The sequence below is a fragment of the Balaenoptera musculus genome, chromosome 7 (genome assembly GCF_009873245.2).
Source record: "Balaenoptera musculus isolate JJ_BM4_2016_0621 chromosome 7, mBalMus1.pri.v3, whole genome shotgun sequence".
Lineage (NCBI taxonomy): Eukaryota > Metazoa > Chordata > Mammalia > Artiodactyla > Balaenopteridae > Balaenoptera > Balaenoptera musculus.
The window spans coordinates 110,131,613-110,154,965 of NC_045791.1; the positions used below are offsets into that span (position 1 = coordinate 110,131,613).

At 58.4% G+C, this 23,353-nt stretch overlaps 1 protein-coding gene across 6 annotated transcripts in view; it reads left to right on the forward strand.

Annotated features, from left to right (window-relative positions):
- The window catches only part of MLPH (melanophilin), a 41,562-nt gene extending 18,480 nt beyond the window's left edge, over positions 1–23,082 (forward strand). The window contains exons 3-16 of one of the 6 annotated variants that reach the window (XM_036858126.1): positions 748–966; positions 1,077–1,189; positions 2,922–2,960; positions 3,561–3,664; positions 4,783–4,953; positions 5,981–6,185; positions 8,354–8,493; positions 15,501–15,683; positions 15,921–16,076; positions 17,465–17,557; positions 18,403–18,480; positions 20,100–20,157; positions 20,641–20,741; positions 22,938–23,082. In XM_036858126.1, coding sequence (XP_036714021.1) covers positions 748–966; positions 1,077–1,189; positions 2,922–2,960; positions 3,561–3,664; positions 4,783–4,953; positions 5,981–6,185; positions 8,354–8,493; positions 15,501–15,683; positions 15,921–16,076; positions 17,465–17,557; positions 18,403–18,480; positions 20,100–20,157; positions 20,641–20,741; positions 22,938–22,952 — 1,675 coding nt within the window. In that variant the 3' untranslated portion in view covers positions 22,953–23,082. Of the gene's footprint in view, positions 1–747; positions 967–1,076; positions 1,190–2,921; positions 2,961–3,560; positions 3,665–4,782; positions 4,954–5,980; positions 6,186–8,353; positions 8,494–15,500; positions 15,684–15,920; positions 16,077–17,464; positions 17,558–18,402; positions 18,481–20,099; positions 20,158–20,640; positions 20,742–21,903; positions 22,619–22,642 lie in introns of those variants that run through there. The other 5 variants (XM_036858124.1, XM_036858125.1, XM_036858128.1 and 2 more) reach the window with 5 other exon arrangements.
- The last annotated feature ends 271 nt before the right edge of the window (positions 23,083–23,353 follow it).

A 23,353-nucleotide genomic window follows, 5' to 3' on the forward strand; every position in this document is an offset into this window, starting at 1 on the left:
GGCGCCGACCTGACCTCCACTTACCTGGTGTCATCCTCAGCTCAGGACCATTAACTCAGGCCAGGGTGGCCGAGCAGGCGTGGCTGGCCTGGGCCTCATGGAGGAGAGCGTCGGCCTGGCCCACCATCTACATGAGACGTCCTGCTCCAGCCTCTGGGACTCTTCCTGCTGCTGCTCTGACTGGCCCAGGAACCTCTTGGATTTTTCTCTCTTCTCCAACCTCCTGCTAAACAGTTAAACTGGGCCACAGATTGGCTCTAGATAACTGTGTGGCCCAACCAAGCTGCACCCCCAGGACCTCACCGGGCCCCCATCCCCGCTGGTTTCCCAGAGCCGCCAACCCCATCTGGTCTGACGGAGCTTGGACACTGGGTGCTGGTGGCCACGGGTCCACACTCATCCAGCTATACAGTCTCCAAGCTCTGGGCTCTGCATCAGAAAAGCTCTGGGTTCAGGGTCAGAGCTGGGGATCCAACCTGGGGTCCAGGACCTCTGTGCATCCTCTTCCCACTATACGGAGTTACGCGAGGCGGTGCGGGCAGTGGTGGGCCTGTTCCCTCCTGTGATTCTGAACCTGTGTGGTTCGCAGCCCTTTGGCAATGAAAGAAAGTCATGGTGCTACCTGACTTCGGGTCACTGTTTTCTGCATCTGAGAGTCGTCTGTGTGTGTGTGTGTGTGTGCGTGCCCTTGAATTTAAAGCCTGTTGCAAAAACAAGGCATCCAATATTTTCTTGTTTCCGATTCAGGGGTCTGAAAGGCAAGATTAAGCAGGAAAACTCCAAGAGGGAGCTGCTTCCGGACACGGCCCACCTGAGCAACACCCACTGCGCCCACTGCCTGCTGCCCTACCGGCTCCTCGAGACGCCCAAGAGGCAATGCCTGGACTGCGGCCTCTTCACCTGCAAAGGCTGCGGCCACACCCCGGAGGAGCAGGGCTGGCTCTGCGACCCCTGCCACCTGGCCAGGTGAGCCGGGACCTGGAGATCAAGTGGCCCTGCTGGCGGGGGGTCCGGCCTGCCCCTTCCGGGGACGCGGGGGTGTGTGCCACCCGGGCCTGAGCTCTGTGTCTCTGCAGGCAGGTGAAGAGGGGTTCCCTGGAGTGGTACTACGGGCATGTGAGAGCCCGCTTCAAGCGCTTCGGGGGTGCCCAGGTAGTCCGGTCCCTCTGCGGGCGGCTGCAGGGAGCAGGTAAGGAGTGAGCCTTCTCCCTGGGCATCCAGTATGGGGCCTAGAGTCTGTCTTTTCAGCAAACGTTCCCCGTTGAGTCTGATGATCATCGAGACTGAAAGAGATGGGTTGTAGCTCAATCATTTCTTTTAGTATTTTGAATCCAAGTATTTATTCCATGAAGAACTTGAGGTCCAGATGGTTTTCTTACACTAAACGTGTGCTCACCTGTGTTGCCCACCTTGAAGCCATTTGGGGAGAGGGATATATCAGGGGAAGGATGTGAGACTGCCTGAGCTTAGAAGTGCCTCCTGAACTTGAATGGAGAGAACTGAGCGGTGTTTTCGGGAAGCTCTTGCCTTGCCCCTGTCACCTGAGTCCCAGGCTCTGCCAACACCTGGCCAGGCCTTCGGTCTGTGACGGCCTGTCAGGCCAGTATCTGGGGGCTCGGTGTCTTGACCGTCTCCATCTGGGGCACCGAGGAGAATGCCCTGGGGTCTGGAGCTCCTGCACGTCCCGAGCAGAGACGGTGCTTCTGGGATTGGGGGTGTCCTCACCGTGCCCCGGCCTGGGCGTCTCCCCCAGGCCTTCTGGAGAGGCGCCTTACTTGTGTCTTGTGCCCCTTAAAGCCCCACGTTGACAGGCAGATGCAGGAGGTAGGCATGGCCACCCTCAGGGCATTTGCACACTCACTGGGCCTGGCACAGGTGTTTCTGAGCGACCTTAGCACACTGTTGAATTTAGGACAGACCACCGAAAGGCATCCTCACCTGTGATGGCTTTTGGCACCTGGAGCAACAGACCACAGGGGGAGGGGGCCAGGGGTGCAGGGGGCACATGATAAATCACTGAAACCAGGACATTTTTAAGAGTAAAAGTGGCTCTCCTGATAACCGTGCTGCGACAACTGGCATCACTAGGAGTGTCCTGGTGACACGCTGGGGCGGGGGGCACCATCCCCCTATTCTTCGGGAGTTTTCCCCACCTCCTCGCCAGGCTGCTGCTTCGTGGCCGATATTTCTGTCTCGGTTGGAGCCCATCAGTAAATCCCACAGCCGCATGCACCCACCCCCATGCCTGCTCGGCCGGCCCGGAGCCAGCTGAGGGATCTTCCTGCAGCAGGAGTGTGGTTTCACCGTTGCCGCAGGGCTCAGGTGTGGGAACCACAGGTAGCCCGGGAAAAGCCACGCCGCGAAGCGTCAGAATCTCAACGCCGAAGGCCCCGTTCACGGTGGGAAACCACAGGCCACGTCACAGCCCTGAGGACCTGGTCCTGGCCCCGGGAGGTTCTGATTTCTAGGGACTGGGGTGGGCTCAGGAATCTGCGTTAGGTAAAAGGTCACGGGGATTCTGACGCCTGGCCAGGGTCCAGAACTGGGAGCCAGGGCCACCCAGAAGCGGCCAGTTTCAGAACTGTCACCACCGAGGGCCAGGAGCTGGCACTGGGGGGCAACAAAAATTCTGATTCCAGCCACTGCTCCAGACCCGGTGAGGCGGGTCTCAGGTGGGGTGATGGTCCAGGGGCTGCATTCTCCCTGCTGGCACCTGTGAATGCAGCCCACCAGGAAAGGGCACACAGAAAGAGCACAAAATCGGGAAAGTCGCACCTTTAAAAAGAAGTAGTCAAACGTAAAAAAGAAGAAGAAATGATTCAAGTTAATGTTTCGAAAGCTGGTCCAGGCAGGGCCTAACGCAGGGGTGTAGCTGGTGGGGGCCGTCGGGGTCTTTGCTGAGAGCTTTTCTTCGGTTATAGGTTTACCTGACCGAGTGCAGAGCTCACCTGACGTCAACAGTAAGTCCTTTGTGCTCACAAGGATGCCGGGGTGCCCCTGGCCCCTGAGGAAGGTGGGTGATCCATGGGGCCTCCAGACTAAAACCCCAGAACGCACTTCATCACTCTTTCGTCGTGACCTGGGGGAACAGACACCGGCCAGGCCAGCATGACTGGGGGAAAAGAGGGAAGAGTGAGGCTGTGCTGGGGGTCGGGGGACAGGCCCGGGGGCTCAGGTGGAGAAGGCATCCTGGGGGGCAGAGAAGGGAGGGGAGGGAGGCCCGGGGCTGAGAAGCAGGTGAAATGAGACTGAAAGTGAAGAGGTTAGTTTGGGGAAAGGTGACTTAGCTCCAGGCCTACTTCACCCACACACTGCGGTGTCTTCAGACTGCTTAGGAAGCAGTCAGTGAAGGTGACCATTGGTGAAACTGATGCAGAGTATTCGTTTTCTGCTGTGATTCAGACCAGCTCTAACTGATGCTCAGATAGGTCTTTGGGAGGCCTGTAGAGGGCCTTGCCTGGTTGCTTCACAGCAGGTGGAGGGGTGGGTGGGTGGAGGGGTGAGTGGATGGATGGACGGATGGTCTTCTCCTGGTGGAGTCATGCAGGCGTCCGTTGCAGGTGGGCCTGAGCCAGGCCCCGGGGGGAGAAGTGGAGACAGTGAGAAGATGGATGAAGACAGAGAACAGGACACAGTGGCCCAGGCCCAGCCCGCTGGAAGCAAAGTAAGTCTTCCCCCAGCCCCGCCCTCCCTGTTGCTGGAGGCTCGGGTTCTGACTTCCTGAAAGTCTCAGGCTCTCCATCACTCCGCGGGGCAGGAGCGCCAAGACCCGCCTGCCTTCACCACGCCCCGCAGCCCCTGAGATCACTTTGCACCAAGCAGCAGTGCACTCTCGGCACAGGTCTCACCATAGCAAACCCCAGCGCAAGCTGCAGGGGAGCGGGGCCTGCAGAGAGGCCCGCCTGGACGTCCGGCCAGCGTCCTCAGGGCACGTGGTCGTGAGGGCACTGGTGTCCCCCGGAAGCAGGCTTTGCACCTTTCAGGGAAGCAGACCCCTTCCGGCTTTCCTCTGTGAACTTCCTTGCTTTTGTTTATAGCCAGCCATGAGCCTTGTTTTTTATTGGTGTCTGCTTCTGCTTTCACTTACTTTTTAACTTATTTTTGGTGATAAAGACAAGCAAGGTAATCCCCGGGGTTTCTGGGCAGGTCAACAGAAGGGGAGCAGGAGGGAGGGGAGGGGTGGGGCGGGGCGGTGCGGGCGGTGATGTTGGATGGAGACCCTTGGAGAGTGACAGGGTCTCTGAGAACCTTGCCGGCTGGTCTGCGCAGCTGCTCCCTGGGGACCGTAGGCATCTGTTTATGAGAAAATTGTATATGTCCCGTTTACTAAGCTCAGTGAATACTATCCAGTGTTGATTATTCCCTACACAATATGTTTAAAGGATGGAAACCATTATGAGGGAAGGATTTGGAATAAACTCTGCTCTTGTATCTAAAGATGATGGAGCTCTCTGGAGCTCCCTCCCCCCTCTGCTTCCCGGCGCTGGGCACCCCTCATTCGCTAAGGGGTGAGGGGTGAGAAGCACCCGTCAGCCCAGAGAAGCCTGCCTGCCCCCCAGGGCGGCACTCCTGGTCCTCAGAGGTCCTCAGCACCTCTGAGCAGCCGTGTGCCCGTCGGGGGCTGAGCGGGTGATTCCTTCCGCTCTTCTAAGAGGCGCTGGGGATGCAGAGCCTGTGACGGGCGGGGGGGCTCTGGGCGGCCCCCCGGTGCCGCCCCAGGAGGTGGCTGTGCCCTTGGAGATGCCCTCCCCGCTGCCCGAGGTGAGGGCGTGTGGCCCTCAGTCAGTCTGGCCCTCCCTCCCTCTCCTCTTTCCCGCATCCCTTCCTGCTCGGAAGAAGCGCGTCCTCCCCGTTCACGGCCTGGACTTCGAGGCAGACTCTGACGACTCCACTCCGTCCTGCGGGCCCCCCGCAAGCCTGTCCTTGGTCTCAGGGGCCGCGGACAACCTGCAGGTCAGTGGGCTCTCTTTTCTGCCCCCAGCCATCCCAGGATAACCTGGGCAACAGGTTTTCAGGCCCCAGGTGGGGGGACAGCATTCCGGGAAACAGTCTGATGGCCATGGGGGCATGATAGGCAGGGGGACAGCTGGGGTGGGGGGCATAGAAACGTCACACCCTCCGGTCCCTGGAGAGACGGGGTCGGCTGCTCGGAGAAGTGGGGTGCGGGGCAAATGAGTCAGGGCCCTGGGGCGTTCGGGGCGGGTGCCTGTCCCCAAATGAAGGCAGCACCCCCGAGACTCAAGAGCGAGGGCAGAGGATCAGCCAGGGCCCGACGTGTGCCCGCACCCACTGCGTCTGATTAGCGGGGTCCTCTACGTCATTGCCCAGACTAGGGTAGTCTTGTAGGCGGGATAGGCTGCTGTTAATAATCACACCAGGACACGCGGCATCCACGGGGGCCGCCCAGGAGAACCGGCCGTGTAGTCACTCTGCTCCTTAGCTGCGTGCCCTTGGTCTGGGGAACCTGCGTGAGGCTCCGTCCCCTCGCCTCACCTGGACGAGGGGTGGTCCTCTCAGCCTCACAGGATCCATTCCCAAAGGGACTAGAGACTGAGCCCGGCACGCACAGGACCGTCACACGCAGCACAGGCAGCCGGGGCACGAGCCCCAGAGCGAGGACCCCCTCAGCTGGAGCCCTGACATCTCAGTGCCCGGTCTCAAATGGTGCCAGCCCAGAGCTGGGGCCAGGCTTGGTCTTCCGGGGCTGATCTGCAGACGCCTGCGGGCGGGGACACAACAGGGCGGGGAGCTGGGAGCCAGCACCCAAAAGGTCTTTGGGCCACGGGTCCTGCTCTAGCGGCAAGTCCGGAGCCCTTTGAAATGAAAGGGAATTGAGTTGCAAGGGGCAGAGAGGATGGGTGTCCGGTGTTCGGTCGGTCACATGATGCCTGGAAACCCCCAAGACTTGGACTGGAAAGACCCACATTCCAAGGAGCTGCCCTTTCCTAGTAAAACCTGCCAACAGGCCCCGTGTGCTCAGGCCCTCACAGATGAGCCCTGCACAGAGGAGACCACCTCCCAGGAGCCTGTGGTCCTGGACGAGGCTGATGCCAGGGCCTCTGGGTGCCACTCCTGTCCAGAAGGGCAGATGGCCAGCCTCTCGCCTGCCGGACCAGACGCCCTCGCTGAGCTCTGCCTGCCGGGAGAGTCTTGCACGACGGCCCCGGGGACCACTGCGACACCTGGTAGGTGCCCTTGGCCACCGTCTTGCACGTGGGCTCTGCATGGAGGAGAGGGTCGCTGGCACCCTGCCCCACCACCCCGATCTGTGCCAGCCCCCTGACTGATTTTTAGTGCGTAGCCCCTTCCTGCACTGTGATTGTCCAGCACGTGCAGTCCTGGCACACGCCGTCAACCCATGCTCCGCTGGGCTGGGTGCTTCCCTGGTAACACCCAGAAGTACCAGCATTGACGCCTGCCCTGGCCACACAGCTCATTGCCACCTCTGACGGGGGGACATCGAGCAGGAGTGGGGTAGGGATGGGCAGGTGTCCCTGAAATGATAGGATCGCTGGTCACCCGGACCGGCCACCTTAACCACAGGACAGGGCAGCTCCAAACCTGGGACGTGTGATGTGGGTTCCGTCTCGGCCACCTCCCTCCCAGCTGTGACTCGGGAGGTCCGTAAGTGCTGAGACCCTAGTTTAAATCCTCAGTTTAATGTTGTCAGACAGTCAGCTTCATAATGAAATCCCGAATCACTGTCTGTTCCTGTGCCCTGGGGGAGTGTGCACTGGGGTCCGGGGGTTCAGGTACCCTAATGATGAAGGAGCAAATGAGACCACAGAAGCAGCACGGGCTGCTCCCCACCGACGTGCTCCCACGTGGCTGCAGCATGGGACCAGCTGCCGGGAAAGGTGATTAAGATGCCATCTGCCAGGAAATGGGCCTGCTTTCCATTTTCCCTTTTCATTATATTATAGGGACTGTAATCTCATGATTCACACGCCCATTAGGATCCTGGAGGCGTCTGGGGGCAGTGGGAGGGCAGTTTTACTTCCCCATAAACAATGAATAAATGAATCTACATCGACCAAGTCATAGGATGAAGACTTGGACACGCGCATTTCCTCCCAGGATCCCTAATCAACCCCAGCATGTGGATGGGGTCGCAGCGGGGAGAGGGAGAAGCTGAGACAGACAGTATCGAGCTGGGAAATGTGCCTGGGAGACAGGCAGCTCTGCGTTTCAAGCCCAGCTCTTTTGACCAACTCACCACCCGATTTCATTGATTCTGAGACACATTTGTCACCTCATCTCAAATTGGGAGCGTCTTACAGCGAGTGTGGTAGAAAAGAGTGCGTTGGAGATTGAATTGGCGGTGTTGTCTCTTAATAGTGCATCAGACAAGCTACAAGGTCTGCAATTTAAAGGAGTGTTGTGTGTACTTGATCAGACCTCTGAACCGCCGTGCCTCGGCTTCCTCGTTGTAAAATAGGGTTAGTGCCTAACTCAGCGCACTGTTGTGGGCTCTAAATGGGATGGTTGTATCCGTTAGCCCTTGCCACATAACGACTTATCACAAACCTACCAGCTTAAAACAACGCACATTTATGAGCTCACGGGGGCCAGGCATCCAACGTGGCATTGCCAGGTCGTTAGCACACGTCTCCCAGGCTGAAACCACAGTGTGCACAGGGCCAGAGTCTCACCTGGAGCTCAGGGCCTTGCCCCCAGGTCGTTCAGGGTGCTGGCAGAGCCATGTGGCCGGCTGCACATCAAGCTTGTGCAGCTGATTCCTGCGACGCTGGCTCCTGTGGGTCGCCCCACAGGAGGGTCAAGCCCTCCCCGTCCAGGCACGGCTGGATGTGGTGCCCTCCAGGCCACCCTGGGGCTCTGGGGGTACTTTCTGGTGAGAACATGGGAGCTCTTCCACCAACACAGCCCAGGAATAAGCATCTCAGGCCACACCATAGGTGACTCGTGCCCGTGAGAGTCTGCGAATCACTAGTCTGGCAGGAAAAGCAGTCCCCAGTGACCAATGTGGAAAGACTTCCCAAAGTCACCTCCACTCGTGGAAACTTCCCGGGACGCATGTCTGCCACACCCCAGGCGCATGGAATGCCATGTGATGTAATTATATTACATTTGCTTTGCCCACCTGGCTTTCATACCTTGGAGCCCCCCGGTGTGTGCTGGCCGGGGCAGGGGCTTCTGCTCCTGAAATTCCTTGCGTGGGACCATGGGCTCTGCTCCATTCTTATTTTGGTTTAGGGATCTCAGCCCCATAATATCAATGGAATAGAATCACGTCTCCGTTTTCTTCGATTTCTCACTTCTCTTCCTTGGAGAAAATGCCCATTGGCTTTCAGCTTTTCACTCCAAATAATCCAAACCCACTCTTCCTCCAAAGGAACAAATGTCCTCGGGAATGAGCAGCTCCCATCCCACTATCTGGCCGACGTGGACACCTCGGATGAAGAAAGCATCTGGGCTCAGAGGGTGGCATCTCACCATCCCAGACGAAGAGGCCAGACCTTGTCTGAGAACCAGGTAAGGTGGCCGGAAAGAACGCATTCTAGTTGCTTCTTTGGGTGGAGCCTTTTTACCTTAACATCAATTCATTTCTGAGAAATTAAAAGTACTTCAAAACTGTAAAATTGCACAAGCCTGCTCAACAGAGATATGCAATGTCAGAAGCCGTGGGACGAGGGGTGTGGTCCAGCTCTGCAGCCACGGGCTACAGACTGCTCTCCAGGGCCTTGGGGATAACAAGTAGGGCTGCCAGCGGGCCGGGCCTCTGCTGAGCCCTCTGCTTCCGTCCACACCCCCTTCCGCCTCTGATCTGCCCGGGGCTCACCCTTCCCAGGCTTGGACGGTGGGGGGCCTCTCCTCAGTCTAAGCTGACCTCGAACAGGTTAGGGGCCCTTCCAGCCTCAGTCCCTTCACAGCTGTGCTCCGGAAATGATCTGCAAAGAGGAGCACCTGACTTGTAGAAGGTGCCTTTCTTTGCATGGCTTTCTGGTGAATCAGTGTCAGGTGTTTTGTTATTTGTTTTGGGGGGGGGGGGTTGTTGTTCTAAAATTGATCTAAAATGTCAACGGGGCAGAAACATGGAGTTTCTAAACTCTGCATCTCTGTCTGCAGAGTCAGTGCCCTCAGGCCCAGCTGGCTCTCTTTCCTATAATATCACCTAGAAGCATCCCCCGACCCCGGGGCTGGACGTTCCTCCTGCTCTGACCTCCATCTCTGAGAGAAGCCACTGACCCTTTACCCTGAGCACAGCAGGGCCTGAAAGGCCCTAAGGAGGCCTGCAGTGAGGAACCCTCTCTCTGCCATTCGACCCAGGGGGCTCACTCTTCTTTTATGGAACAGCAGGGGAGATGCTGATGCAAGGAAGTGTCCTCTGATTCAGACCAGGGAGTGACTGGCTTGGCCCCTGGGAAGGCTGGGGGACGATGGTGGAGGGCCAGTGCGGCCAGGACAGAGACCTCCCCAGGGCAGAGACTGCCCTGGGTGGCAGAACCACAACTGGCAGAGAAGTTCCCAGTGTCCAGGCCAGAAGACAATGGGATAAAGACTAGAATTAAATTGTCTATTTTCAGCAAGTTTTTAATTTAGCAGCTTTAGTGACGTTCAGTAAAACACATATCCCGGTATTTAGTCCCACTGACACCAGCCATGCTTTATGCCTCCTTGAAAATTATTCTCTGTTTCATGCTTGTATCTTGTCTCTGGAATTCTTCTTCTTCGTTTCTTTCTCTTGACTATTTACTTCGACTGACTTCGCCTGTGTCTTTATGAAAAGGGAATCAGGCAGTGTAAAGAGTGGCCTCCAGAGGGCAGTAGCGTCCCTGTGCCTCGGGGAAGACCCAGGGCAGCCGCTTACAGGACTCGCAGACATGCCGTGGGGATTCGAGAGTTCTCGAGAGTAATGTTCTGTTGGGGTCAGTCTGAATGGTCCTCCCCTGACCTGTTGCCTGTCTTTGCACCCGTACTCGTGGTCAGGACTTTCTGGGTGAGGGATATTCAACAAAGACTTTCTATAAATAATCACTCATGCTGAGAGAGGCCAAAGATAGCACAGCATGTGGTACCAAGGACTGATGCTTCCAAGGGGCTGAGATCAAGGAGATGCAGGAAACGGAGCCCTGGCACGCACCCTGCCCCGAGTGGTGGGTAGTGAGCCCCCGGTGCCCCAAGAGCTCAGGCTAAAGACACTGACTCGGTTTCCCCACGAAAGCCTCACCAGTGCCAAATTACAGTAGCTCATTTTCCTCCTCTGTCTGTACTGCATTCCTAAATTGTAAATCTGTGTTTTGCTGCAAACGAGTTGAAAACACCAGAAGTTCATTCCAAGTTGCCGTCCGTGTGTCCAGATAGCGTGTAATTTACCTGGACGGAGCTCACACGGGACAGAGCGGCTCCCGCTTTCGGCAGAAGGGAGGGGCACGAGCAGCTTTGGGCTCCTGAGCACCTGAGAGACAGGTGTTCCCTGGGGGTGTCTGCAGGGGGCCAGCGGCTCTTGATCCCAGACGGAAAACCAGGATGTGTCCAGGCTGTCCTGGCGGCATGCGGACAGGATCTTGCTCAGAGAAAACCACCCGCCTGCAGCTCCCCTCCCGTTCCGAGGGCTGTGGTCTCTCCATGGCTCCGTGCTGCCCCCAGCTCCTGCCCCTCCTCCATCAGGACGAGAACTTTCCTAGTTCTCATCGTGGGATGCTTTTCTTTCCCTTTCGCTCTGGAGGTGATACTTCACTGTGCCGGTGCCGGACCCTGGTTGGGTCGGCTCTTATTCTCCGGCCACGGGTTCATGCCCACCACGCTCCCCGGGGACACACGGCTACCTGCTGAGCATCCCCCCCCCCCCAGGTATTGATCGCTGCCTCTCAGATGCCATGAGTGTGCCCACAGCTGGTCTCGATTACCAGCAGCCACTCGAGGCGAGGGCTGGGGCCACTCCCGCCAAAACCCTCGTGTTGAAGTTTCTCAGCCTGTGTTATTCTCCGGGCAGATTTGCCCACTCAAAGCCCTCGGTGCTGTGAAGGTGAAACTAATTACCTGCGGAACAATGCAGAAGCATCCTGCCCGCCTGCTGGAGCCATCTCCCTCTTTTAAGACAAGGTGGACCACAGATGAGATAATGGCAGGGGAGATGCATCTGCTGGGCTTGGAAGAAAACAGTAGAATTGATTTTCTCATTTCCCGGCCTGGGAGTTAATAGACTCCGGTGACTCAAGAGCTGGTGACTCGAGGGATGAGCCAGTCGTACTTTTAGGTCGTTATCTGGCAGGCCTCCTGGCCCACGGTGACCCGGCGCTCTTGACTTTGTTTGAGCAGCCTGGCATAATCAACTCCCACCTTCCTGTGCGGCTCAGGCTCAGCAGTGACGATGGCTGCGCCACGGCCGTGACGCTGAACGTGTCACCTGTCCTGCTTTATTCATCCCCCCAACGCCCCCCGCCCCCGCTTCTGGTACCGCTCCCAGCTTTTGCTTGGCGTTCCAGGACCCTGGTTGCCAGAAAATGGGCCTCACAGTTACCTTCCCAGGGCACATCACGAATGGTGGCCTGACCTTTCCTTCCACTGCTTGGGAATTTGGTGCTCCCGAGGTGGTAGGTGCCAGCGTCCTACTGGCCGGAGTGGCTCTGCCCTCCGGCCACTGAATCCCTCCCTCTGCTGCAGATCTCTGAGCGGAACAAGTACATGTCAGCCGGGGACCGCCTGCTGACCCGCTGAAGCCCCTTTGTTAAGGGAGGTTGAGGCACCAACACGGGCTTTGCAAGGAAGAGTCTCGACTGGGAGCTCATGCCTGGGGCTCAGAGAGCTGAGCGGGTTTCCACCGTACAGCTGAGGGTGAGGGCGGGCGTCTGCCCCATCCAGGCCCCTGCCGTCTGCCATGCTTGGAGCCTGGGCATCTGTGGACCCAGCCAAAGGTGCAGGAGAACTCAGAGGGGCGCAGGTGTGCAGCCTTTGGTGCGGATGTGACGAGAGAGGGGCTAGGAAGTCAGAGCAGCGAAGACCCGGGGACCTCGCTTGGTCCTGCAGTATCCGGGGGTCCAGGCCGTCAGAGCGGGCAGGGGTCTTCTCCCCACCCTGTGTGTGAGGGCGTACCCAGCGCACTGGGGCCACCTTCTGGGGGGTGAATGGAACAGAACCCTTGGTCTAATGCGAGTGCATGTGCACATGTGCGTCTGAGGGACAGACAGACAGCCGGGTAGCTATGGGCGTAGGGGCGGCAATGCTCAGGCCCAGGCCCTGCCCCGAGTCTGCCTGAGCCACGGCCCCGGTCCAGCACCCGGCCCCCTCCCTGCAGCGCCCGAGGGCCCTGGACATCAGCTCCGGCGGCAGCTGGGGTGGGCAGTGGGAGCCACGCACCCCCAGGGCCACAGCCACCTTCGCCCACAGGAGGTGCCCTCGTCTGGCACCCTCTGTGGGCCGGCAGGGCCAGGCTGACCCAGAGACAGAGTTTCAGTCCCTGGGTTTTAGCTCAGGAAACTGAGGCCCAGGCTCTCAGGAGAGGAACTCCAGAGCCCGTGGCCGGCTGGGAACACACACTGAAGCGCCCCCGCGCAGCCTGGGAGAGGCCCTCTGCCCCTCAGGATGCTTTCAGGACAGGCCGTCTCACCTGAGCCTGTGGCAGGTGTCCCCCACGCAGGCCCGGTGGCCCGCAGGACCCCAGGACTCACCCCCAGCCGCCCAGCCCCCGGGCTGCCTCCCCCCCATCCTGGAGGCTGACCCAGATCCCCCTCTGGGCCTCCCTCTCCCCCACCAGCATCACCAGGGCAACCAGCGCCCCTCTTCGCCAGGGACCGAAGGGCTCCCAGGACATAGGGCTTTCGGGGTTCAAACTTAGACGCCTTGGTCACCCCAGCTGTATCCTGTCGTGCTGGCCAGCTGCCATCACGTGTATATGTGTTTGTATGCATACATGTGTGTTGGACATGCACACGTGTGTGTGTGTGTGTGTGTGTGTGTCTGTATGTGTGGGTTTTTTATTTACCAAGTAGAAACACCACCACCTTCTAACAGCAGTTCATAAATCTCCACCCCACACCCTCATCAGCTCCTGCCTGGGGTGGCGTCAGGTTCCCATTTCTCAAGGGGATTCTGAAGTTTCTCAACCCCATTTACTCTGAGAGAAAGATTTATTCCCATCAGACCCAACAGAATCTACCCTCCGATCCTCACAGGGGTTCTCTTCACCCATTGCGGCCTCTGAGGAGATTTGATTTTTGAGCGTCTTCAGGAAATTGGGACCCTGTAGAAAAGCATCCCAGTAAACACGCCGCTTCCCTGTCGGCTCACTCCAGCCCTCGGCACTCGTCTGCGAGGCCGCTTGGTTCCATTCACAGAGAAAGTTAAGTGATGCCCAGCACTGCCCTCTGCTTGCCAGGAGCACCCGGGGCCGAGGGGGCCGGAAGCCGGCCCGACGGGCACTGTGGGTGTGACGTCGTGGTGCAGAAGGCCCCCTCCCATCAGCAGCGTCAGCGGGTGACTCGCTCCCCGAAGGAAGGGACGGGGAGGGGGTCTAAGAGTCCCGGAAGGCGGTCCTGGGGGGACCCTCACCTCACACTCTGACGTCTGCTTTGTGGGCCGAAGGAGAGACAGCCAGTGAGTGAATGAGCGACCGGCCTCCCTGCTCACGTCCCCCCGTCCCCCTACCCCCAGGGAGCCCTCTGCCTGACAAACTGAGAACAGGCTGTGGAAACGGGAGGCCAGTTAAGAGGCTGGTGGACTGTCCAGGCAGGACAAGGTGGCGGGTGAACCAGGCAGGGCAGCAGAGGCGATGGGAGGTGGACCCTGGGTACCTGCTGAAGGCAGAGCCAGCGGGGATGGATTCAGGGCGAGAGAAAGAGAGGGGTCAGATGACACCAGGGGTTGTGGCCTGAGCAAGCTCTACAGGATGGAACTGCCCTGAACTTTTTTTTTTTTGGCTGTGCTGGGTCTTCATTGCTGCCACAGGCTTCCTCTGGTTGTGGCGAGCGGGGGCTCCTCTTCGCTGCTGTGCGCGGGCTTCTCATTGCGGTGGCTTCTCTTGTTGCGGAGCACGGGCTCTAGGTGCATGGGCTTCAGTAGCTGTGGCGCACGGGCTCAGTAGTTGTGGCTCGCGGGCTCCAGAGCGCAGGCTCAGTAGTTGTGGCGCACGGGCTTAGTGGCTCTACGGTATGTGGGATCTTCCCGGACCAGGGATCGAACCCATGTCCCCTGCATTGGCAGGTGGATTCTTAACCACTTTGCTACCAGGGAAGTCCCTGCCCTTAACTTTTAAATCTCATTACCCACTCTCAAGTTATCTGGGCTGTAAAGAGCAGTTGGGATAATTTGGCCATTTTTCTGGTTTTTTCACATGACTCTGGTCACTTCTTGAAACCAACACGCTAAATCCCTTCACATAAAGCTCGTGTCCACAGGCAGACGAAACAAATAGCTGCTCAGTGAACCGCTAGCTGGAGTGCAGGAAGGGGTGGCGGCCGGAGCTTACTGCAGTCCAGGCCCTGATCTGATGCTTACTGAGTGAGGCCGGGCAAAGGAGGGGCTCTGAGCATCCTTTCCCCACCTGTGGAGTTAGCGTAAGAGCTGGAATCAATGAGGGACTCCCACCCCCTCGTAGAGACTTAGAAAATTATGACCAAAAAATACAACCCTGAAAAATAGTTTCCAGAAACAGAGGCCTAGCTAGACTCTGGAGAAGAGATTTCCAGAAACGAGCACTGTTTAGCTCTGAGTTTCTCACCAGCCAAGGCAGATAAATAGATATTCTGGGTTGTATGAAACTCATCCAAGTTCACGCAGGGTGACAGACTTCCCTGGCTCTAGATTCAGGAAGCGATGAGTGGTAAAGGGTGCTGCTCACCGTGTCGTAGAAGACATCACTGTGAGGGTCACACAACTTTGCAGTTTTCCAAGAGTCACAGATACACTGTGGACACTTCTCAGTCGGCTCCGGACCAATGTCTGGGAGTATGATTCCTTTGCAAAGCCGACAGGAGGCTCGTGGGAGAGACCGTGGACACAGAGCCTGGTACACGGAGACATACCAGGGACAGTGGGCATGAATACCGTTGCGCTTATGCAACTTCAGGACCCACCCCCGAGCCCTCGGGCGACGCTGAGGCCACACGGCCGTCGTGTACTTCAGTCTTACCACGGGGGGACCGAGAAAAACCCAGAGAACAGACTTGTCAGCACCCCGTAGCCTCAACTGGCAGATGCAGACAGTCCGGGTTGAGGTCTTGGTTTGGCGCCGTAAGGATGCTTAAACCCTAGGAAATGGCTTGGGGACCCAGTTTGGGAACAGAGAGAAGTTCAGACATCGTGCGTCTCAGACGGCCTGGGCGCTGTTAGGATCGGCAGGGACATCCCACCCTTCGGAGCCTGGTTCTGGCAGACGGGCAGCACGGGCCCCTCGGCCGAGCTCGTGCGGGGAGTAGGTGAGGCCGCAGCTCCAGCCAAGGCCCCGGCGGTGCTGGGGGCGGGGTGCTCTCTGGAGCCCTGCTTCTCCTCTCAGTGCTTCCAGGTGACGGACCCACTGAGATGCAGCCGCTCGTCCATTTCAGTGTCCCGCTGGCAGCAAGCCCACAGACGCCGACGTGGAAGAGGTGGCCCTAAGGAGAAGACTGGAGGACTTGATCAGCCACGTCAGTGACCAGCGGGCCTCATCCGAGGAGGAGGGCGAGGGTGACGGGGCGGAGCCGGGCGGCAGCACCCCCGTCGAGCACCTCCCCGGGGCCGCCCAGGAGGTGAGGCTGCCTGAGTGACCTCGGCACAGCACACTCGGAGGCGGGGCCAGGGGTCAGCAGTTTGTGCCTAAGCCAGCGGCCGGGCCCCAGCTGCACACGGCGCTCCACCACGGGCTGCCCCGCTGGCCCGGCAGCTCCTGGCGTAGCGAAAGGAGCACCTTCAGGGTGGGGCGTGTGTCGGTGAGAGCCCTGCGGCCTCCCCTGCTGGTGGTCACGTGCGGCGCTTCCGTCTCCTAGGTGTGCACGGCTGCAGGCCAAACGCCCAGCCGGGAGAAGGGGCCCCGGGCCCCCCAGGACCCCGTGCAGCCCAGCAGGACCACAGACAAGGAGCTGTCGCAGCTGGAGGACAGAGTGGCCGCCACGGCCTCTGAGGTGCAGCGGACAGAGAGCGAGGTAGCCCCGGCGGCCCCGGGAGCAGGTGTCTCCCCCAGATAGGGAGTGGGGGCCCCGGAGGCCTGGCGAGGGCGGCCAGCCCCCCGCAGGGCTCACACGCAGCAACCCACGTTGTCGGCTCCGGGACAGGCTCCTGGGGCTTGCCGTGGGAATCCCCCTCCACGCCACCCCCTGCGCCCCACCCCTGCCCTTTCCCCTTTTAGGTTGGCAAGAGACAGGCGGCGCTTTCAGCCACGGAAGGAAGATGCTGACACTTACCCCTCCCTGCCCCGTGAGGAGGGCTTCTCCAGAAGCAGGCTTAGATGTTAGGACAGCCCCGGGGCTCAGGACCAGACTCTGACCGAGGGTCGTCCTGTAAACTTGGGTCCCGGGCTTGGGTTAGGGTAGGAGCTGTGTTAGTGGTGTGCAAAGGTCAAAGGACAGAGCCAGGGTCTCCCAGAGACAGTCAAGGTGATTGGGCTCTGCTCTGCCCTCCCCCTGGTGACCCCAGAGGAGAGGAGGTCTGCCCGTCCGAGTGCGGGGGACCCAGCACCCACTGTCCATTCATTCCAGCTTCTGTTCTCTTCAGCAAGTGCCCTTCCGTCCCCGAGGAAGAAGGGGCGCGTCCCCAGGCCGTGCACCTTAGGGGGCGCAAGTGAGCCTGAGAACGTTGCGTTCATTTCTTCCTTCTTGTGGAGCAAACGGTTCTCAGTCGGAATCCCAAGTATGGCGGGCACTGTGTAGACACAAAAGATGCAGCTGTGAGCACCTCAGACCAAGCCCCTGCGTTCGTGGAGCTTATGTGTTTCGTGGGAGGGGACAGAGAACAAGTCAACGAGACTGAGGAGAGGGTAGCCCCAGGGAGCATTCAGATGGGGCGGCCCCGAGGGGTGGTCAGGAAGGGGTAATACAAATACAAGAAGGCAACCCGGGCGAAGGCCCCGAGGCGGTGTCGCACTTGGCGTGTTCAGGCATCAGCAGTGGAGCCCTGCGCTGGAGCCGAGGGAGCGAGAAGGGGCGTGTCTGAGAGGAGGGCGGATTCCAGAGAGCCCCGAGGACCATGGGAAGGGTTTGGGGCCGTCGGAGGGATCTGGACGGACCTGAAGGGGGCCTGGTTCCTGTTCCCAGAAGCTTCTGCCTTCAGCTGTCCCCCGGTCACTACCCCTCCCTCCGTCCCTCGTGGATGAGCCCCCAGAAAATGTATGGGGCCCCTCCCCCGCCTGGGGGTGACCCTCCCGACAGCCATGGAAGACGGCTGAAAATGGGGCGCCCAGGAAGTGGCCCTGGGCGGGTCACCCATCTTAGGGGAAGCATGATGGAATCGGTGAATCAGGGGCAGCTGCTCCTCCTGTCCTGTGACGTTGAGAAAGGACATCCAAGTGACATCTGTCTGTCTGTGGTTCCCCCAGGTTTCAGATATCGAGTCCAGGATTGCAGCCTTGCAGGCTGCAGGGCTCACTGTGAGGACCTCGGCAAAGCCCCGGAGGAAATCCAACCTCCCGGTGAGTGGAGGGGCCGCAGGGCCCTGGGGGTCGTGCCTGGAGCCCTGGCCAGGAGCACGGGGCAGCCCGGGGCCTGGCAGCGAGGGTCCCCCGGGGCAGCCGCCGCCCTCCTCCTGACCTGGGCTGTGCTGGGATTCCTTTTCATTTGCTAGTGTCGTTTCTAACGGAAAATAGTGCCATATGGGGGGGACCCTCAGCTCCTGCATGGGAATTGGAAACACAGCCACATGGTCCACACACACACACACACACACTTCAAAGTCCAAAGGAAGCAAGCTGAACAACACCTCGTGTTGGCGGGCTTAATAAAAGCGCTGTTTCAAGGCGGGTGTGACAGAGTAGCAGGATGGGGACCTGCCCACGACAGAGACGTGAGACCAACATCCTTCTCCCCGATTCAAGTCGGGAACCTCCAGACGAATCACAGTGTGAGGAAATGTGGCACAAGGATGATAAGTGCTCTTAGGGGAGCCCCAGGTACGGCTGCCGGGTGCCCCGTCAAATCTGAATTTCAGATTCACAACAAGTCATCTTCTGGTATAAGTATACCCCGTGCAATATCTGGGACATACTTATACCAAAAAAATTTAATCATTGTTTAAAGCCAACGGGGCGTTCAACTGAAGTTCAAAGCCAACTGGGCGTTCTGTACTTTAGTTTGCACAGCCCAGCAGCCCTGGGCGCAGAGCCCTGGAGCGGTGTGTGCTCTGTGGGTGCTGACGTGCCATCCCGGCCTTGCAGACCGAGTACTAAAGAGAACACCATCCCTGGGTCCTGCTCGCCCGCCCTGTGGCAGGAGGTCAAACGAGCAGTCATAAGGCACAGGCCCCTTCCTTGTTCTCCAGGTATTTCTTCCCCGGCTTGTTGGGAAGTTTGGCCAGAGTCCTAAGGATCCGAATGCAGACCCTTCGGATGAGGTCAAGGTATGTGTTACTCCATCCAAGCCCGAGAGGCTGGAAGCGGGTAGACGGTTGGCCCGACTTTTCCAGAAACGTGACGAGTCCGGGGGTGGTGGAGCTGAAACGTTGGGACTTTAAGAACCCGGCAAGTCTCACAGGCTGGCCTCCCCATAGGGTGTTTGTCAGGGAAAATCCAGGACAGCCCAGCAGGGGAGTGGGAGGGTGGGACAGAGGGCAGAGGGGAAGGGGCCGGCAGACCCCAGGCAGGGTCACGGGCTGAGAGTAGCACAGAGCCCTGGAGACGGTGCGCATCACAGGGGCCAGGTGCTGGGCATGTACTGCCCCCCACGCCCCCCTGTCCTGGGTGACGAACGTTCACAGGCACAGCAGGCTCCAGGGCCTGGGGACAGGCCTCCGCTGGGAGCCGCGGGTCCTGGCCGTGGGAGCAAAGCACGGGAGCTGGTGTGCATGAAACGGCACAAGGGTGGATGTGGGGTATGGGTGGGACGCCCCACAGCCTGCTGATCAGGAAGACGGTGACGCCGTTAAGGGCTGCAGGGCCCGGGGGAGGGGCGGCCTGGGAGGGAGCAGGAGCTCCTGGGTTTCGGGGGTGTGACTGGGGTGCAGGTGGCGGTGCCCGTCCCAGGGGCCCACAGAGCAGGGCGTCTGCTCCAGGTCCTGCCTGCTGCCTGATGCACCCCTTGTGAGCTATAACGAGCATCTAGTCATTTGTGCTTCTCATGGCAACAGCAGTGGGTAGCTCTTCATAGTTAAAAACGGTATTTTTTTTCCATCCTTCATTTGATGTTCAAAAAACCTGGTAAGCAGGTGTGGATATCACCCCTGTTGCACCGATGAGGAGCCTGAGGGTCGGGGAGGTAGACTTACTGGATTGAGACCACACAGACCAGCGACAGACGGTCTCAGGCAGGCCTCCCGGCTCCACCCCGACCCTCTTCTCGGGGCTGTGGTCCTCCCTGACCTGTCCCGGGAAGCCCAGCCTGAAGGCGTCTGCCGCCAGCCTCCTGGTACAGCCCGCAAAACCAGCCAGGCTGAATCCCAGGGGGCCAGGCACTGGCAGGACTTAAGGGAGTCAGGCCGTTTTGCTCTCGCTTCCCCGCTGAAGAGGCAAAACAGCAAATGAATTAGCCCAGAGTAGAGCAGTGAGCAACAGGAAAGGGAGAGGGAAAGAAAGGTGGGGGGCCCGGCAGCCATGGGGCGCTGAGAATGTATTGGGTACAGTTAATCTTCCAATATCCTGTAAAGGGGCTGCTGGCCCATTTTCCAGATGAGGAGACAGTTCAGAGAGAGTATGTACATTGTCCCTGTCACGGTGGTAAGGGGTAGCGACAGGATTGGAACCTCTCTGTGGGGCTGAAATTTGTGCTTTTTCCACTGTACCCACCCAAAGTTGCAGTTCTCCGAAAGCTAAGCAGCTCTTTTATATTCCGGCATTTGTTGCTTTATTTATTGATGGCGTGCATTTTAATATTGTTAAAAGTTCAGATATTGCCCAGGAACAGAGGACAGTTGCCCTGATTAATCCGAATCTGCAGGAATGATGAGAAATCCAAACCTAGCTCCCGGTGTTCCTAACAATTACAACAAGGTACTGACGCCCAGAGACGGCTTCTTTCTTCCAGGTTGTGGCTGCACCCTATCTTGTGAGGGGAAAGCTCGGTAATTACCCCAAAAGTCAAGGTAAGAGTCACCTGCTTCCCTCGTCCCCCAGGCCTGGGAGGTGAGCTCAGGGGCGTGAAAATGGCCAAGTGGGGCCCCATATTTCTACATAACCCGTGGGACCCAGCATGTCATGCCACTGATGCCCGAAGGACACTGCAGTGCCCTCTGGCCACCCTCAGGGGCCGTTGCAGTGACGTGGTGTCTGGATACCTGGAATTTGCTGCCTGAAGCACCTAAGGGTGTTGATGGTGGTGGCAGCGGTGGTTTCCTTGTCCTGCGATGTAAATCGTCCTGATAATGGTGCACAGCACCCCACCTTCTTACACAGAGCACAGGGCGTAATTAGCCTGCCTTGATGTCTTGGTGGTGACGAGGACATCAGCTTCGTCCTGGACGGCACATTTGTTTTTATGCTCCTTTTAAAATTTCTTAGGAAGCAAAGACACTTGTTTGGGGTAAGTTTGTGATTAATAAGCAGCCCCCCTCCTGTTTTCCTCAAAGACAAAGATGATGACTCCTTCGATCGGAAATCCGTGTCCCGCGGATCCCTGACACAGAGAAACCCCAACGGCAGGAAGGGAACCGCCAACCACAGCTTTGCGGTAAGTTTTCTCTTTTCACTGAGGCGGCTTTAAAATTCTGTCAGATTAACATGTTGATCTTAAGTTTTCAAAGTAAAGAATTGGGGTACACTAACAGGAATAGTAAAATCAAGGAAAGATCTAAAGGAAAATTGAAAACATTTCTTAAAGGTACACAGTGTACCAGAGATGGGGTCGCCTGGCCCTGGGGGGCTCTGGGTTTGGGGACGGGGACAGCGCATGAGGCAGTGAGGACTCCCCGCGCAGCCCCACCTGCCCGCCCAGCGCTGTAAAGGTCATTCAGCTGAACCAGCCGTGCAGGTGCCGGGGTCAAGGCTGTCCCCTGACTTCCGTGGGAGAGGGCTCTCTGCAGAAAGAGCTTGAGGTTCCTCCCAGAGCCCAGGGAACATCAGGCTGGACCAGCGGGGTCATGGCCTTGATGCCTACAGAAGTGCACCTCGCAGACCCTTCTCTGGCACCACGGTCCTTGGTGTTTCCAGCCGCACGAGAGCCTGGTGAAAGCACCAGCTTTGCTGATGGGGGTGTCAACTTCCTGGAGCGCCCACGGCACTTCGCAAACACAGTGCTGCAACGGCGAGAGACAGCTGACCTCTAGGGACCCCAGAGTCACGCCCACGTCCCAGGGGTGGGCATGAGGTCTCAGTGGCCAGCATCAGGGTCCAGACGCCCCCATCCCCACAGCTGTCCGCACTCACACCTCACCTGCTGGCTGCGACCACCCAGCAGTCGTTCTGACTTCACAGCGGTCACGAGAGTCTGCGTCGACGGCTTCGCTGTCCAGGAGGACGGAGCGAGCGCTCTGTTCTTTCCACAAACTCCATCTTTAAACGGGATTTCAGAGTATCTCACAGTACTCATTGCTGATGATTGTGTGCGAGCCGTGTGTCGGCAGACGGGGAGATGGGGCACACGTGTCCGATACAGCCAGCGTTAGGCCACCCCAGACGACAGGAAAGGACAGAGGGCAGAGGCTCCCTGCCAGGCCCCACCTGAGCCCGGAAGAGGCCGCCTGGACCGTGGCCAGAGCATGGCCATCCCCAGGGGCTGATGGCGGGCGATAAGAAATCGCCAGCGGGGGCTTGAAAGTCTACATGCTTTCAAATTAGAACGCACCCTCCGTGTTTCAGAGCTTTAGATTGTCACATACTTTCCGTCTTTACAGCCCATTTGATGAGGGCCGGTGTCATTGACCCATAGCTGGGGAAAGAGAGGCAGAGAGAGACTGAGTAAAAAAAACCCGGCAGGGGGTTGACGGATGCCTTCTGACCAGCAAGCCCATGTGTGCAGCTGTGTGCATCTTTGTGCTCTCCCGTGTGTGTGTGCCTGTGTACGTGCCCGTGTGTGTTTTTATGTACACACAGTCATACAACTAAGTGCGTGTCTACCTGTGTGCACACCTGTGTGTTTATGTGTTCCTCTGCGCTCGCCCGTGTATCTGTGTGCATGCCTGCATGAGTGTGCACGTGCGCTCGCCCGTGTATCTCTGTGCCCATGCCTGCATGAGTGTGCACGTGCTCTCGCCCGTGTATCTCTGTGCCCACGCCTGCATGAGTGTGCACGTGCTCTCACCCGTGTATCTCTGTGCCCACGCCTGCATGAGTGTGCACGTGCTCTCACCCGTGTATCTCTGTGCCCACGCCTGCATGAGTGTGCACGTGCGCTCGCCTGTGTATCTCTGTGCCCACGCCTGCATGAGTGTGCACGTGCGCTCGCCCGTGTATCTCTGTGCCCATGCCTGCATGAGTGTGCACGTGCTCTCGCCCGTGTATCTCTGTGCCCATGCCTGCATGAGTGTGCACGTGCTCTCGCCCGTGTATCTCTGTGCCCATGCCTGCATGAGTGTGCACGTGCTCTCGCCCGTGTATCTGTGTGCATGCCGACGTGTCCGTGTGTGTGCACAGAAACCTGTGATGACCCGCCAGGCCTTAAAGGAGAGGTTCGTCTGAACGGGACAGAGCAGCAGAGTGGTGCCGGGCCTTCCCTCCCTCCACCTCGGCCTTCGTGTCCCTCCACCTGCCCCGCGTTTTCCAACGCATGCAGTCCAGTGGAGGAACGAGAAGAAACCCCATCCGTGAGCTGACAGCGGTTCTCAGACCGTCAGCTCTTCACCCACGTCCTTTGATGACCTCCAAGGCCGCCCCTGCCCACCTGCTCTGATCCGTGAGAAACATCTAAGCTGATACGTCTTTCCTTTAGGGCAATGTGGCTTAAGCTTTTTGAAGGACACAAAGAAGCTCTTGGGGGCTTCCCTGGTGGCGCAGTGGTTGAGAATCTGCCTGCCAATGCAGGGGACACGGGTTCGAGCCCTGGTCTGGGAGGATCCCACATGCCGCAGAGCAACTGGGCCCGTGAGCCACAGCTACTGAGCCTGCGTGTCTGGAGCCTGTGCTCCGCAACAAGAGAGGCCGCGATAGTGAGAGGCCCGCGCACCGTGATGAAGAGTGACCCCCGCTTGCCACAGCTAGAGAAAGCCCTCGCACAGAAACGAAGACCCAGCACAGCCAAAAATGGATTAATTAATTAATTAATTAATTAATTAAATAAAATTTTTAAAAAACGAAGCTCTTGTTCAGTGATCTTTTACCCCTTTCACTGCTGGCTTTCTTATGCTG